This window comes from Phasianus colchicus, chromosome 15 (assembly GCF_987193195.1).
Source record: "Phasianus colchicus chromosome 15, bPhaCol1.hap1.1, whole genome shotgun sequence".
Lineage (NCBI taxonomy): Eukaryota > Metazoa > Chordata > Aves > Galliformes > Phasianidae > Phasianus > Phasianus colchicus.
The window spans coordinates 16083307-16099800 of NC_143450.1; the positions used below are offsets into that span (position 1 = coordinate 16083307).

General features: G+C 53.0%; 1 protein-coding gene across 2 annotated transcripts; it reads left to right on the forward strand.

Annotated features, from left to right (window-relative positions):
* The first annotated feature begins 1111 nt into the window (after nt 1-1111).
* PITX1 (paired like homeodomain 1) lies at nt 1112-14979 on the forward strand. Of its 2 annotated transcripts, none has more exons than XM_031597933.2 (4): nt 1112-1178; nt 8674-8855; nt 11647-11852; nt 14062-14979. In XM_031597933.2, exons 2-4 carry the CDS (start codon nt 8693-8695, stop codon nt 14599-14601), a joined length of 909 nt encoding a protein of 302 aa, XP_031453793.1. In that variant the 5' UTR covers nt 1112-1178; nt 8674-8692; the 3' UTR covers nt 14602-14979. The 2 variants fall into 2 exon arrangements, with proteins under 2 accessions (XP_031453793.1, XP_090006904.1); XM_090150778.1 differs by lacking the exon at nt 1112-1178 and adding an exon at nt 3255-3369.
* The last annotated feature ends 1515 nt before the right edge of the window (nt 14980-16494 follow it).

Sequence of the window (16494 nt, forward strand, 5' to 3'; positions counted from 1 at the left end):
TGGGGACGATCAGTCCAACAGGAAACGCATTGTTAGCTCCTCACATTAAAACAGTAGAATGCATTAATTTATGAGCTCCTACTCGCTCTCCAAACGTTTTATTATGTTAATATCACCTTGATGTGCTGGTAGGCCCCAGTGCCAAAGCCTCTTTCACACAGTATGTGCCATCCTAAATTACAGGCTGGGCGCCTTCTGGAACTGCCTTCGGAAAACTGGAGTAAACCAGCAAGCACTAAAGTTAATATTATCTTACAGACTAACAACCAGCTAATGCTCGACATGTGAATCCCATTTACTTCTTCTCTCTATAACAAATGGCAAGTGTGGGACCGGACTGTTCCTGATTTTATGCTATTTATCTTTCTGATCCATTCCATATTCGTTGTCCTTGGTTTTCAGCTATGACTGCAGGCTGGGTGTACGTGCATGTGTATCCCTCTGTCCTCAGCAAAGCACAAGCCATGTCCCCACTGCAGTGTTTGTCTGGTCCTTGCATGATTGGATGCTGCTCCCTTCAGAATGACCCATTAGGTTCTCCAAAGCCCAAGAGGGGGGCACATATTGGAAGCAAAGCATCTGAAACTTCAAAACTTTCACTTGAAAATTAAAATGGATAAAGGGTTTGGGGAGGGATGTAGGGCTGCTGGGGCAGCGCAGCGTTCCAGACCTGTGCAACTCATCCCTGCAACCCTGTGGCCTCTCTCCAGCCCCTGCTCCAGCTCTGTTTGCTGCCTCACCTCCATACCAAACACTGCAGCAGGAGCGTTTCCTTAGGGCTTCTCTCTGGGGGAAAAATTAAAAAAAAAAAAAAAAGTGGCCATTGCTTTCCCTGCCCCCCTCAGCCGAAGAAAACCAGCCGGGAGGAAATGAAGAGGGCAGGGGCCGTGGAACCTTGAGCACGGAGCCGCCCGGGGAGCAGCACCGAGCCGCCGGCTGTGGGGCGGGGGGGGGCCCGACCCGGGATGCCGCTGCCGCGGGACGGAGATGCCGGACCCGGGGCTGCGGGTTCCGCCGTTCTCCCGGTGCGGCCGGCCCTGCCCCCGGCCCTCCCCCGTGTGCGGCACCCTGGGACGGGGCTGACGTCAGGAGGAGACGGGGAAATCTCCGAAGAAAACCCTGGAGCGACGGGCAGGGCGCGCACAGCGCCCGCCGGGCCCGGCACCCCGCAGCGCCCGGTAAGTGCCCCGGGACGGCCCCACGAGTGTCCCCGCGTTCCCGACCCTCCCCACGCGTGTCTCCCCGCGTCCCGCACGGTCGGCCCCGCGCTCCCGTCCCTCCTCCCCGCGTGCGCTACGAGCCGCGTCCCCCCCCACGCGCGTCCCTCGGGTCGCGTCCCGGCCCCGTTTTCCCCCCTCCGGAGGTGCGGAGCGTTGCGGAGCCGCGCGGTTCGGACCGGCAAACAAAGCGGGGCCGGGCCGGGTCGAGGGAAGGGGGGGTGGGGGTTGCGCCCCTCACCGCTCCGCGTCGCCGCCCGCCCCGCAGCACCGCGCCCCGCGCACGGCCGCGGCCCCTGGCATCGTTGTAGCGCGTAAATTCTTTTCAGGGCCTCTGCGCTTCGTCAGCACTGACAAATACGCATGGAAACGTAATTCCAAAGGGGTTACCTCATTTTATTTCAGATTTTTGTCGCCGTCGTTGTTGTTGTGTTGTTATTATTTTATCGTAAGCGCACCGTTTTCAACCCCGAGTTCTTCTCCCGAGCAGCGCGGAGCGAAGGACGGTCCCTACTATAGGATGGGGCGGCCGGATCGGGGCCCAGGGGGTATCCGGGGATCGCAGCACCGAGGGGCTGAGCCGGGACAGGTGAAGGGATGGGGGCCACGGGGATCTGCGGGGGGCTCAGCCGGGGAAGAGACGCGGGCGGAGAAAGCCTGGGCTGCGTTCAATTGATTCCCTGTTCGGAAAAAGAATATTCTTCCGTTCCCCTGCTTTTTTTTTTTTTTTTTTTCCCTTTGCGTGTGTTATTATTATTATTATTACTATTACTATTATTATTATTATTTACATTCTGATTGAAAAAAAAATGGGCACACCTTTAGGAACCCCCACGCTCCAGCAATGTCCCGCAACTCCGCTCCGTCCAACGGGGGCGAAATTCTTGGAGTGGTGGAAAAAGGGTTTTTTTTTTCCTCGTGTTAACTCCCTTGAATGGACGTGCGGAGTTCCCCCCCGACGGTACCTTTAGAAGAATTTTCAGGTGTCGCGTAAAAAATCGTCCCTAGGAGCGTTTTCTGATTTTCGTCCTTATTCCTTAACTTTCGCCAACCTCGCTGTAAGCGAACACAAACTCCGAGACACGAATTGAACAACAACAACAACAACAACAAAAATAGCAAATACAGTCTGGGTAGCGAGGACCGAGACGCCGTTTGCTTATTTCCTAGCAGTCTTAAAATACGTAATTTCTGCCTTCCAACCCAAGGGATGCGTTCCCTGCGCCTCTGAGCTAAAACCCGGCTTCCAAATAATTACTGAGCGCTGCTTCGCTTGGAGAACGTTCCCAAAATCCTTCTGGTGCCTGAAATACGGGCCGAGTCCTGGAGATCCCGAGCCGGAGCGGTGCCACCGTTCCCCGGACACGGTTTAGCCGAACGAATCCCTGAACGGGGCAGAGATTTTCCCCCGACAGCCGCTTTCAAACGGCTCCGAGCCTCTCCTTTACTACTGGTTTTATTGTTCGAGAAGATTTCATTGTGAAATCGTGTATTTCCCGGGCTCTGTCCTCCTTACCGGGTGGAAAGAAGAGCGCGTTCCTCGGAGAAAATCACTGCGGGTTGAACGGCGCGTTATTTCCCACCCCCGTCCCGAGCAGCCCGCATAGATGCTGCTTTTAAATAACAAAAGGGGAGGAGAAAACATTCTCTAGTAAAGCCGAATTCCTTCGTTAGACCGCCTCCTAAACGTGCTAATAAAACTAATTCGTTTTATTTGCCCTGAACTTTTATATCTTGCCCCGTGCGCTGATTAGCGCAGCCCTCTGGAAGGCGGTGGTGTTCTCCTATCTCTCGCTCAGATGTGCCCGTTAAGATACGGCCGTTCCCACAATGAAACTGGAAAGAAAATTGTCCCCGTTCCTCATCGCGGGGCAGCGCAGAGCCTTTGTGGGAGGAAAAATAAGAAAAAGGGGGAAAAAGAACGGGAGGGAAAGAAAAGAAAATAGAAGAGAAGGTGCTGAATGCACACAAAGGTGAATTGTTTCTCCGATTTTGCTTTTTAAGGCAGGAAACGTGTGGCTCTGCAGAGATTCACGGCTGTTCTGAGAACATTAAAGCGCGTTCAGCCCTTCAGGAAATGTTCTGTTTAGGGGAAATGCGTTCCCCCCATCCAAATGCTGCAGCAATTAAGAGGTTGCTCGCCCGAAACAAGGTGAGGGAAACCCACAAGGAAACGTAGCATCGCTGGTACCAAATGCGGCCCCTTTTTCTGCAGAAGAACGATCTTAATAAAATGCCAACGGAGTGCCCGGTCCTTAGATTACCCTGCACCAGAGGCATCTTTTTTAGTCCACAAACCAAATATATTTCGGACCTAATGATGCAAAGAGTAACATGAGCAGGCTGCCTTGCAAGCGCCAGTGCCCCTTCCTCCATCAATTAATAAGAAAAGCATGTTCCCTCTGCTCGGAGAGGGAATTGTGGGACGATATGGCACTTTCCCCCTTTCTTCCCCCTCCCTACCGAGAGAAGCAGCCCCCGCACCCCGAACTGTCTATCCTCTGGCGGTGGCATTGCTGATCCCACTGTGTTCAGGCTGCGGACAACCAGGACTAAACTCGAGCGGCTGCTGACAGCGGTTTTGCTCAGAGCGTGGCTCGGTGCTCGTGGTCTGAGGGATGCGGAGAGGGCCACGGAACAGAGCCAGAGCGGGGCTGTGCCCAACGGCGCTTGGGAAAAACGGAGTTATCCCAGGAGATGGTTTAATTTTCGGGACAGGAGAGTCGAGGAGAATCCCCACACACACCCCGTTTGCTTCCAGCTGCAGAAACCCGAATAGGAAAACCCTTTCTCCTCCCGTCATTCGCCGCGTTTTAAGAAAGCCTTGGGGTATCATTTGTATCTGTCAGAAAACATTAAGCCTTCAACTTTTTCATCCCGACTTTTTGGAAGCGCTGCCGTTGGCCGCCTGCGCCTGGGGCAGCCCCGGGCCGGTGGGGGTCCAAATACAGAGGGGCTCCGAGAGGCACCGGGATGCGCCGGTTGTCACGGGCCGAATGCCACCAAAATATTCCGTTTACCCCTCTCTGGAAAAAAAAAAAAAAAAAAAAAAAAAAACAGTTTTCCCCCGAAAATTGTGCTTTTCCCACTGGGTTTGAATAGCGGTGGGGCCGGGTCGAGGTGAGCGCGGTGCCCCGCGGGCAAATCTCGGGGTGTAACGGGGGACTTCGGGAGGCCGGGGGTGGCAGGGGCGGCCTGGGGAACCCTGAGCGCCCGCGGAGCCGAAGATTGGCCGTGCCGACGGGAGCTGCAGATCCAAAAGGGACTGATTTCGTTTTGCTCAACTTCTTAGGAAAATTGCTCTCCTGGCTGCGTAGAGGAGGACAGGCCGGCTAGGAGCCAGCGTAATTTTCCACCTTCCTACCCTGAGCGATTTAACATGCTTTCTCGGCTGGGTTTCTTCCCCCTCTCTGCTTCCCTCTGCCCGCTCGTGGGCACCCGAGGGGGACCCGGTTCGGACGGGTGGCCGCAGAACTGTCCGTGTCGGGGCTCGTTTCGTGCTCGCCGTTTTTTGGGGACTGCTCGGTTTCCCCTTAGAGCCATGCGGAGGCGTTCACAGCCCTAACAAGATGGTGCTGAGCTTTTCCTTGCTCTGGGGCGTACACTCGGGTCTCTACTTGGCTCTGTTAAGGTGATGCTGCTTGGGCAGGATCCACGGGACATAGGACAGACGGACACCACCCCCGTTACTCCGCGACAGCGAACTCCGTCCCACCGGAGCGGTCCGAGCTCCGCGGGGCAGCGCGCAATCCGCGCGTACTGTGTGTATCTCCCCTGCCTACTTGCTCCCAACTCGTGTGGGTCCAGAACCACGCAGCGAAGGATTGACAAGGGCTGGAAGCTAATAATCGCTTATCTCATGCGGGGGGCATTTTCACCGTCGGGGAGCTTTAAAAATGCCCCTGTCACAGCGCAGCCGGCTATGCGCACAGAGGAGCTGTGCGGCCGTCACCTTCCTGCTGATATCTCCTGCTTCAGTCAGTGGCGGTGGCCCTTCACCACCCCTCGCACCTTCAGCCGGGCATTTTGGGGAGGGTTTTATTATAGATGTTGTTTTCCTGCAGTCAACTCCTTTCTACGGGGCTACGGGAAGTATCGCCAGGTGAAGGTTGGCTGGTTTGCCTTGGCTTTGCTTGGGCTTGTTTTGACTGACTTTGCTTTGGATGAGTTTGGCTGGGTCATGTTTAGATTGGTTTGGTTTGGTTTGTTTGGTTTGGTTTGGTTTGGTTTGGTTTGGTTGAATTCAATTGAGTTGGCATGGGTTGGGTTGGGTTGGGTTGAATTGGATTGGGTTTGGTTGAAGAATGTCTCCCTATCCCTTGCCTCACTGCTGCTATTTTTATTGTTATGCATTTGTTTATTTGTTTGTTTGTTTGTTTGTTTTGGGAGGGCTTCCCTCTCCTCTCAGGCAGAGGTGCACTTGGGAGGAGACGCTTTCATTTTCCTAACGATTCTCAATAATTTATAGACTAAATCTGAGTCCATACAATGCTAATAAATCTGAAGAGGAAAAGCTGGCGGAGACTTCTTAACTTTGCTGCCTGATATACGGCCCAGGTGGTTTTGTGTTGGCTACAAAAGCGGCCGCCAGCCGGGGGTGGGAGCTCCTTTCCAAAAGTAGGAAAGCTCCTGCAGGGTCTCTGGCGCAGGACTTGTCCCGGGATGATGGGGAGGGATTGTGGGCCCCTTCGAGACCACTGGTTGATTCTCTAGTTCAGTCGTTCTTCGTCCTCTTCTCAACGGAGATACAACTGGCGTGGCCAACTCTGGTTTATTCATAAGAGCCGCGGCTCGTTCTTGCATTATTTATGGCAGGAGGAAAGGAGCGGTGTATTTGCGGCCCTGCAGCCCTCGGCCGGGGGAGTCCCGGCTGCGTGGGCCCCGGGTCCAGCTCGGGCGGGCACTGCGAGGAATTTTCCCAAGCAAAACCACCACGGCCCCCGGCCCCAGTCCTCCTCGGCCCTTCCCATGCCCACGAAGGTCACGGCTCCCTCAGGGGGTGTCCCCGCAGGGATGGGTGGGAGGCTGCCCGGTGGCTGCAGCTTCGCTTCCCTTCCTCCAGCATCAAAAGATGCAAAGCGTGACGTCAAGGAAACGGGGTGTGACGTCACGCGGGGGTGACCGTGACGTAACGCCTAGAGGTGAGGGATGCAGAGAAGAGATATTCCAGGCACCCCAAAACGGAGCGGGCCTGGGTGGGGAAAGAGAAAAAAATGCAAATCTGGGGAGGACCAGTTTGTCCCGACAATATGTTGTCCCGGGTAGAACGGGTGGAGGTGGCTCTGTGTGACAGGAGCCCTCCCAGCTCCTAAAGAGCAGAGCAAGAGAGCACCCTGAGACCCACGGCCTTATGTAAGACATACATAAGGCGTATATAAGACATACAGAAGGCATATATAAGATATAAAATACTCATATATCCCTGTGTGATACTCTGGATCCGTATACAGGTGTGCAGTAAATGCCTGATCACGGCCCGGGCACAGACATGCATGGAGAGAAGGGCAGGAACCCAGGCAGGGCATGGAGACCTTCTCCACCCCCACCACCCCCCCGCCGGGCCCATGCCCCAGGGACACCCTCAGAGGAAGAACGCTATCCCAGGAAAAGCCTCTGTGTCCTGGCTGAGCCTTTCCCTGTGCCCAACCGAGGGATTTGATCCTAGAACGAATTTCGAAAATGCGTTTTATAGAGCAGAACAAAAAGTGAAAATTGGGTTGAGGGTAAAAAGAAAAAGAAAAAATGAAGGAAAAAGGAAAGAAAAAAAAAGGAAAAGAAAAGAAAAAGAAAAAGAAAAAGAAGGAAAAATCCCGCCTCCGGTTTTCAAGCTGCTGTGAGCAGTGGGTTTAAAATAGCCGGAGCAGAGCAGCCGGGCTGTTGGCAGCCGCCCTCCAGCACAGCAATCCTGGCTCCAGCCGAGAGCCCCCGGAGAGCTGCCCAGGGCTGCCCCTCTTCCGGCCCCGCAGAAATTCAAATAATAATAATAATTAAAAAAAAAAAAAAAGGAAAAAGAATGAAAAGGAAGGAGGGGACTGTGAAGTGTATCGGCTGCGGAGCTGAAAAAGAAAAGAAAGAAAATGGATAGAGACCTCAGCGTGACAGCACCTACCTGTACACACCCTGAGCTGCAAAAGGCTTTGGAGATCAGAGGTGCAGGGCCGGATGCAACAGCCCGGTGAGGGAGGAAAAAAGCCCGCACTGCAGCATTGCTTCACTCCACTTTCCATAAAACAGTTCAAAAGTTCTCTCCCACATCTTTACTTGATTTGAAAGCAAAATAGAGTGTCAGGATGGATCAGTTAAAGTGAGCCGAGAAAATAAAGAGGAGAGAAGGTCCCTTCCACGGGCAGAGCGCAGCCGAGGTCCCCTCGTATCCCCTCGCCCCGTCCCCCAGATCACCGCTGCTGCCCTTCAGCGAGTGAAAAAAAAAAGAAGTGTTAGAAAGGGATAAAACCGAATCAGACACAAATCCCTGGAGGCCGTTCCCAGGGCAACCCCTGCAGCTCGGAGGGATCCGTTCCCCGCGGGACTCGAACACGCCGTGGGGTCGCTGCGCGGGGTGCGCAGCTTGCGCGGACGGGAGGCGCGGGGGGAAGGAGGGGGGGCGGGGGGATGCGCGCGGAGATGCGCACGGAAACAACCTGCGAGGGAAGAAGGGAGGCCAAGGGGTGCTGCCACCCCCCCCATACCCCCACCCAGAGGTTGAGGGCAGGCAGAGGGGGAATGGGAGGGGGGGGGCGAGCCGCACTCCGCACGGCTGGGAATGATTTTCTACCTTTCCATTCGTTATGAAATATTTTTAATACCTCGGCGAGGTATTTGGGGGAGGTGTTGGGGGGAGGCGGCGGGGGAGGGCTGGGGGAGCACCTTCAGAGCTGCATTTCTCGCACGAAGGAATCGGGAGGGGGGAAGGGGTGCGGGGCGGCCGCGCAAAAAGCGCGCAACTTCGGCGGGGAGCGCGCAGGCAGGTCCGCCTGCGCGGCCGGGCTGGGCGAGCGCTAGATGGGAGTGATGCATGAGCGAGACGGGGAGGTTTTAACCTTCAGGGGGAGGAGCCCCGTTTAACTACAGGCATTTGTTCTAGGGCAGGTCACTTTAATCTCTTTAGCTTTAAACTGTCCAACTCGCAACTCGCGTTTCTCTATAAGGGATCTTTACCACTTTCCTGCCTATGCGGCCGGACTGCCGTGCCTCTCCCCGCGCAGAGCCCGGCGGCTTCCAGGCTCTGCCCAGATCTCTTCTTCCGACACCCTTAAAATAATACTGTTAGTAATCAGTGGATTTGCTTTTGTTTTCTTTTTGTTGTGTTTTCTTGTGTTTTTTTTTTCCCCTTAAAGAACAACAACAACAACAAAAAAAAAAAAGACAGAGAGAGAAAAAAAAAAAAAAAAAGCAAAAAAAAAAAAAAGCTCCTTGTTCCTTTCTGTGTGGAATAAACACCTGCAAACTCCCCCAGGCAGCCCGGCGCCCCCGCCATGGATTCCTTTAAAGGTGGAATGAATTTGGAGAGACTGCCCGAGAGCTTGAGACCCCAACCCTCCCATGACATGGCTTCCAGCTTCCATTTGCAAAGATCCTCGGAGCCCAGAGACCCGATCGAGAACTCGGCCAGTGAATCCTCCGACACGGAGGTGCCAGGTAACCCCCCCGCGGCCCCGGCCCGCTCCCCCCGCGCCTCCCCCCTTCCCCTCCGCGCTTTCCCTCCGCGGGGCGCTCGGCGGTTCCGCGCAGCAGCGAGCGGCGGTGTGGGCCGGGGGGCGGCTGTCCCGACTGTCTCCGCTGTCCCCGCTGTCCCCATCCCCTCCGAACCCCGGGAAGGGGCGAGAGGGACCGGCACGGAGCGGCTGTCACCCGCGGAGAGGAACACGCGCGGCCTCCGAGCCCCATCCTGGAGCTGCTTTCGTGCTTATTTTTCTTTCTCCTTCCCCATCTTTTTTTTTTTTTTTTTTTTCCCCTCTCTTTCTTTCTGTCTGTCTGTCTGTCTGTCTCTCTTTCTCTCTCTCTCACTCTCTCTCTCTCTTTCTCTCTTTCTCTCTTTTAGTTATTTAAACATCTATTAATCGCACCGAAGTGAAGGGTGCTCTTCGTGGAGCGCGGTGTTGCCAGATATTTCTGAAATCATGTCAGTTCTGCCCGGGTTTATTTTGCAGCTCGGGCGGTGCGGACACGGAAAAATATTTTTCTGTCTCAGGAAGGGAGGAGGGAGACAGAAAAACATATGGAAAATAAAAAATTCCCCGCAGAACGGAGGGAGCGTGGGGCAGCGCGGAGGGGACGTGCGCGGCCGCGGAGGGCTTTGAGCGGGGGCTGCGCGATTTGCGGAGGCTCTCCGCGCCCTGACCTTCATGTGCGAGGGCTGCAGGGAAAGCTGTGGTTTCCCAGTTTGTATTTAATTGAAGTAGCAACATTTCCAGGGTGACGAGGGAAGCTAAGAGAGGGAAACAAAAGCTGCAGGAAGGAGCCCGATGGCCGTTCTGCTTTTCTCGGGAGGAGTTTCTCTCTCATTTCACTTCATATTATTTTCTTAATAGATGTTGCTGCTCGTGTCGGTGTTAGCAGGTCCCGCCGCTGCAGCACGAGGCAGGGCCGAGCGGCACACGGCGATACGCAGCACTGAGCTCCGCTCAGCAAACAGTGAGGGACCGGCGTCTGGAAGGGACTCTGAGATTAGAGGGGATTATTGGAGATTAGAGAAGGAGATTTGCTCCATTTTACCGTACCCCTCTATGTGACCCCTCGGTTGCGGGGCAGGGCTGAAGACCTGCTGCTTTTTTCTTTTTTTTTTTCTTTTTTCTCTTTTTTTTTTTTTTAATCTCCGAGGAGCTACAAAATACCTTTCACATTTTCTTTCTTCCTTTATTATTGTTATTTATTTATTTTTAATGAGGGAAAGAAAATAATAATAATAACAATAAGGCACAAATACCAATTGAACCGAATGCTCTCTCTGTTTTGAAATGGCACCGAGGCCCGAACTCAAGGCCGGGTTTCAGCTGAAATCACGGCGGGGCTGAATGTGGGGCCACAGCCGCAGCTCTTTGCTTTGCGTGTCCACCCGGGTCCCCCCGCACCGCCGGGCCGGGAATGGGGACGGCGGCCCCGGGAGGGCAGTGAGGAGGAGGAGCAGTGGGGGGCTTTGCTTTCTGTTTGCTCGGTGGTCCAGCGACCGGGGCAGCTCTGGGGCTGCTGCAGGCCTTGTTTGCTCTGCAAACCACTTAACGCCGGGAGAGGCCATTCGAGCTGCGATCGGCCTTTTCACCGCACTGTGGTCTCCGTCGAAGCTCTCTCTCCCTCCTTTTTATTCCGGAGGGCTTCCAGAGCGAAGGGCGACTTCTCAAGGCCGAGCCCCTCGACCCCCCCAGCCCGTCAGCCGCACGCAGCCCACGGTTCTCTTTAACCTCGCAGTGCTGCAGAAATGTCCCCGCACCGCCGCCGCCTGAGTCTGCGGGAAAGGCGCACAGCTCGGCCCGGGGGGAGCGGACGGGCTGCGCACCCGCGGAGTTTCCCTCGGGGCAGAAGCGCTCGCGTCCCGCAGCGGCACTGCGCGGAGCCCCGGCTCCCCTCAACCCTCCGTCTCCGGGCCCACATCGCTCTGCTTTTGACCCTCGCAGTGCCGTTCCGACACGGAGCTCGGAGAGAAGCGAGGAGTGCGTTCCGAAAGGTTCTGTCACCCGCAGCCGCGGGGCCGGGAGGGATTCCCGCATTCCTGCTTCTATAGCGTGCAAATCCCGATCGCCAAAACGCAACTGAGATTTTTGTTGTCGTTGTTGTTTGTGCTTCTTTCGAAACTTTTTTTTTTTCTTTTTTTCTTTTTTTTTCTTTTTTTTTTTCTGCAGAGGGCTTTGCTCGGCCCGGGGTTAAAATAAACAGTCAGGTCCTAAAAGCAGCAAATGAGGGAAAAGTAAAAAAAAAAGAGAGAAAGAAAACTTAACAACAACAGCAACAACAAAAGTGGGGGAGTAAAGAGAGAGGGCGACTTTTGCAATTAATTGCTGCGGGTTTTACACCCCTGCCCTTCCAAAGTTTCCTGTCGCGGCCGAACACAACAAAGAAAACGGAGCAAAGATCGCGCCTTAGGTTTAAAGGAGTAAAAAAAGTTGTCGTGGGCCGCAATGAGGGCGATGCCGCTGTTGTAATCCACTTCTCTCGATACCTTTCGCCCCTCAGGCCGAGCCATACGGGTCCCGCTGTCTCCCCAGGCCGGGCCGGGCTGCGCTCGGTGCTGCGGTGTCGGTCCCTATGGGTACCCCAAGCACGGCTGTAGTGGGGCGGGCAGGGCCGAGGGTGAGTGGGGGGGAGGGGGCTGCCTTTGTGTGCGTGTATTTGGGTGTGAAACAAACAAACAAACAAAAGAAAAAAAATGTATGAGAAAAAAAAAATATATATATGTATATATATATACATACCCAACCCCAACATCCCACCGTAGAAAAAGAGAGAAGCGGAGAGCAGAAAAACGAGGACGGGGCCGCCGATGACCCGGCGAAGAAGAAGAAGCAGCGGAGGCAGCGGACCCACTTCACCAGCCAACAGCTGCAGGAGCTGGAGGCCACTTTCCAGCGGAACCGCTACCCCGATATGAGCATGCGGGAGGAGATCGCCGTGTGGACGAACCTCACCGAACCCCGCGTCCGGGTAAGATGGGGGCTGCGAGGTTCTGCTGGGCCGGGAGGAGCTGAGGGAAACGGCCCCTTTTAGGAGCGGGGCCGCTGTGGGATTGGTTTTGGTTGCTCAGATTGGTGGCGAGGTTGAAGAAGAGAAATTCAGCTCCTGGCTGCGGAGGTGAATTAGGGCTGTGCCGGGTCTCAAAAATGGGGTGGTGGGACAGAGCCGGGCCTGGGATGGAGCCGGTTTGTGGGGTGAGACCCTTCGGCTTGGCCCAAACCCTCGAGCCTTTCGCAACGTTCCGGTTACCCCCATAATAACGAGGACCCCCCCCATCCCCAACAAACCACTACTCGGCGGCTCCTCGGGATCGCGGCTCAGCCCCCGGGATCCGCGCGGAGCGGTGCGGAGCGGCCGCGCATCCCCCGCGGGGGCAGCGCCGGAGGTGGCTCCGCTGTTTGCGGGGCTGCTGGCAAAGTGAAGGACGGGGGTTGGGGGGAGACTGCCCTCCAAAGTCAATAACACAACACATTCCTGTAAGGCGAAGGCGCTGGGTCTTTGTACGGCTTCGAGCCGATGCCATCCCGGAATATATATAGCCTCGACGGTTATTTAGAGAGAGATTTACTTGCGAGATAGCGCTGCGATGAACAACCAAAGCGGAGCGGCTCGGGCCGTATCGATCCGCAGCAGTTTTTCCCACCTCCCCTCGCCGTTTCTTCCCGAGATTTTTCCCCGCGTGGTTTCGGCCCCACTGAGTCCACATCAGGCCGGGGTCGGAGCAGAAATCCGGGAGAAAAAAAAAAAGGGAGGGGGTTTCGAGAGTCACCCCTCGGCCCCGCAGAGCCCTTTCTGGTAATTAAACTCTGAATGATCCCATCGGATAGCAAAAATTCCGTTTAAAATCTTCCGAGAGTAAACATGCTCCTCATCCGAAAGCATTGTACTAATTGTGCTCAAAACAAAACAAAACAAAGCCCGAGAGGAGACTGAACGGCATTAATATTGCTGGAATATTTCAGGAAGCAAATAAAACTAATATACGAGTGGCCATTAACATCATTTCGTTCTCCCTCTGTGTGGAGATGTTTTGGTTTGATGTTCTGAGATTGCAGATTGCAAATCTAACCTTAATTTGCTGTGAGGGCCTTCCTTTAAAATGTCTAGGAGCCATAATTAAAACTATTACCCTCATTTTCAGGAAATTCCTGTCTGGAAGCACCTTCCGAGGAGTATATTACAGGTTTTGAAAACGTTGGCTTTCGTTTCCTCTTCGTATTTAATACGGGATTCTTTTTATTCTTGTTATTTTTTAAATTGACTCCGCCATCCCTTCTTCCCTCGTAGTTTGTTGGGGTTTTTTTGTTGTTGTTGTTTTTTTTTTTTCCATCCCTATGAGCGCCGGTGAAAGAGCGTTGCGCCATCGCTGCGCGGGGAGGGGAGGGCCGGGGCGCTCCGAGGGGCGCAGCTTCCGCGGGGCCGCGCGCAGTGAGGAGGGGGAGACGGAGGAGGCTGAGAACAGAGCGCGGTGCTGCCGGCTTTGACCCGGGGAGAGAATTTGGAATCCGCGCGGCTCCAAACCCGGCCCGGCTCATGGCTCCCATCGCGAGGGGCTCAAAGCCTTTCCTAAAAGAAAAAAAAAGAAAAGAAAATAGGAGAGAGCCTGGATCGGGTTTTTGCATCAAACACCAGGAGCGGCCCCTGCTCCTCTGTTCCCCAGTCAGGGCTGTAAATTCTCATTAGATATAAAGGCAGAGGCTGCATCCATCCAAGGGCCATGCAGGGACTGATTTTTTTTTTTTTTTTTTTTTTAAACCTAAACATACTAATCCAATCCCCTTTTTTATGATCTGTAACAGGGGACTTTTATTACACAGCATTAGCATTCGGAAACACGGCGGAGCCGGGGCGAGCCGGCCCTAATCAGAGCGGGCCGTGCCTTCTCCCCATGGCGAAAGGAGAGGGGCGGAGGGGGATGCGGACACCGAGAACGGACGGCTGCGCGCAGCCCCGCTCGCAGATGCCGCTGAATATCGCCTGCGCGCGGAGATGCTCGGACAGGGAATAGAGGGACAGGGAGCGATGGGACTGGGAGCGAAGGACATCGTGGGGAGGTTGGGGACGTCTGGGCGGTGAGGGGGTGCCGGGAGCGGCTGCGCGCTACTTGCGCGCCTCTGCGCGGCCGGGAGCGCATCGTGCGCGGCGGGGCAGCTCTGACCGTGGCCTGTCCCTCCCTCAGGTGTGGTTCAAGAACCGCCGAGCCAAGTGGAGAAAGCGGGAGCGGAACCAGCAGATGGACCTGTGCAAGAACGGCTACGTGCCGCAGTTCAGCGGGCTGATGCAGCCCTACGACGACATGTACGCCGGGTACCCCTACAACAACTGGGCCACCAAAAGCCTCACCCCGGCGCCGCTCTCCACCAAGAGCTTCACCTTTTTCAACTCCATGAGCCCCCTCTCCTCGCAGTCCATGTTCTCGGCTCCCAGCAGCATCTCCTCCATGAACATGCCCTCCGGGATGGGCCACTCGGCCGTGCCGGGAATGGCCAACTCCGGCCTCAACAACATCAACAACATCAGCGGTTCCTCGCTCAACTCGGCCATGTCCTCTCCCGCTTGTCCCTATGGGCCGCCGGGCTCGCCCTACAGCGTGTACCGGGACACTTGTAACTCCAGCCTGGCCAGCCTCAGACTGAAATCAAAGCAGCACTCCAGTTTCGGCTACAGCAGTTTGCAGAGCCCCGGCTCCAGCCTAAACGCCTGTCAGTACAACAGTTGACGGACTTGACACGAACCGCCTCCGACAAACACCGCCGACAAAGCAAAAAAATAATAAGAAAAACATAAAAAATAAAGCAGAAAGAAAGCGACGTTTAACGGAAATGAATATATATATATGTGTGTGTGTGTATGTAGAAACCCGATGATGTGTAAAAGCAAAACCCGAGCAAGTGAGAGAGGGAAAGAAACAGCACAGACAAACAAACAAAAGCAAAATAATGATGATAATAAGGATAATAATAAAACAAAACCCGAAAGCTCTGCGGACTTCGATTGTCTAAAAAAATAATAATAATGCTAAATAAAAATAAATAAGTAGAAAAAGAGATCCGACGACACAACCAACAAAGCAGCGCTTTAAACAAACAAACAAACAAAAAAAAAAACAAAAAAAAACCCAATAGTAACCATTAAAAAGCAAACCATTAAAAAAATTTAAAATAGTAATAATAATAATAATGAAAAAAAAAAAAAAAAAAAAGAAAACAACCAAAAAACGGAAACGGACCAGAAAACTTTTGCAAGAGACACCGAAATCTGGTACATGGATGAGTTGCAATTTTTCTCTGGATGATGCGGGTTGTATGTGTTTACTTGAACTTGCACAGGAGGTGGTAAGGCGGCCGCTCCCTGCGGCAGCGCGGCCATTGGGGGCGGCCCGGGGGGAGAGCTGGGGGTTGGGGGGGATGGGGGAAGGGGGGGGGGAGGGGAGGGGGGAAGTTCGGGTGATGTTTACCACTGAGAAACGGAATCGCAGTCCAAAAAGGAAAAAGGAAAAAAAAAAAAAAAAAAGGAAAAAAAAATGACTAAAAAAAAAAAAGATTTAAAAAATAAATTAAAAAAAAAAAAGAAAGAAAGAAAAGAAAAAGGGCGGGGAGAAAAAAAATATAATTCGCAGAGTCGGTTCTGCGGGGGGAAATGGTTAAAATATTAGGTATGAAGCTATTAAAAATAATAATGACAAGGGTCAACCACTTATATAAGGTTATATTTATATCTGCCGTTACATTGTGCCGGATCATTGTCCTTGGCCGTTGAATAAACTGTTTTTAAAATGCATGATTCTTGATGTTTTTTTCTTTAGTTGGAAGCTATAATCCAGTCATTCCCGATCCTAAGCAGCTCCAGGTTCCTACCTCTTCGTCCTTTCCAAACGACTGCAGTATCCCCGGTCGTGAAGCGCAGACACCCTCCAGCGATGCGAAAACTCTCCAGCGTTTTCCCCATCCAAAAGTCTAATCCCGATAATGAAATTATCACCCGTCTTTATTTAAACGCAGGGTTCGATTCTTCTTCTTCCTCTTCTTCTTTTTTTCTCTCTCTTAAGAAAAAAAAAGAACTTCTAGAGAGTCTAAAGAAAAAAAAAAAAAAAAAAAAGGCCAAAAATGGTCTGTTATGAAGCGAATCCCAGATACTGCATCTCTGCTTGAGAACGGTGAGCTTCGGAGTCCGGAAGGGTTGCACGGCAAAGCCGAAAGCGTTCCTCGCTTTTCTAACCTTGAAGGAAAACCAAGGAACCAAAAACCAAAAGAAAAATCTTAAGGTGTTCTTATGTAAAATGTAGATAACTTTAACAAGCGAAAAAAAAAAAGGAAAAAAAGAAAGAAAGAAAGAAAAAAAAGGAAAAAAAAAACCAAAAAAAAAGGAAATGATAATTATGATCTTTATTAATACGCATACCAAACGCATATGAAGTTTAATTGCAGGCCTATTTGTTGCTTCTTTTTTTTTTTTTTTTTTTTTGTCGGTACTTATTACCTGTAGATGACAAAGAAACATAATATAAAATGCACACACGGTACTTCTTTCCCAGTGTATTTCACACCTGTGGTAACGTTACGCTGGATGTTTCAGTTATGCTGTTGTGGATACGGATGCGGTATATATATTG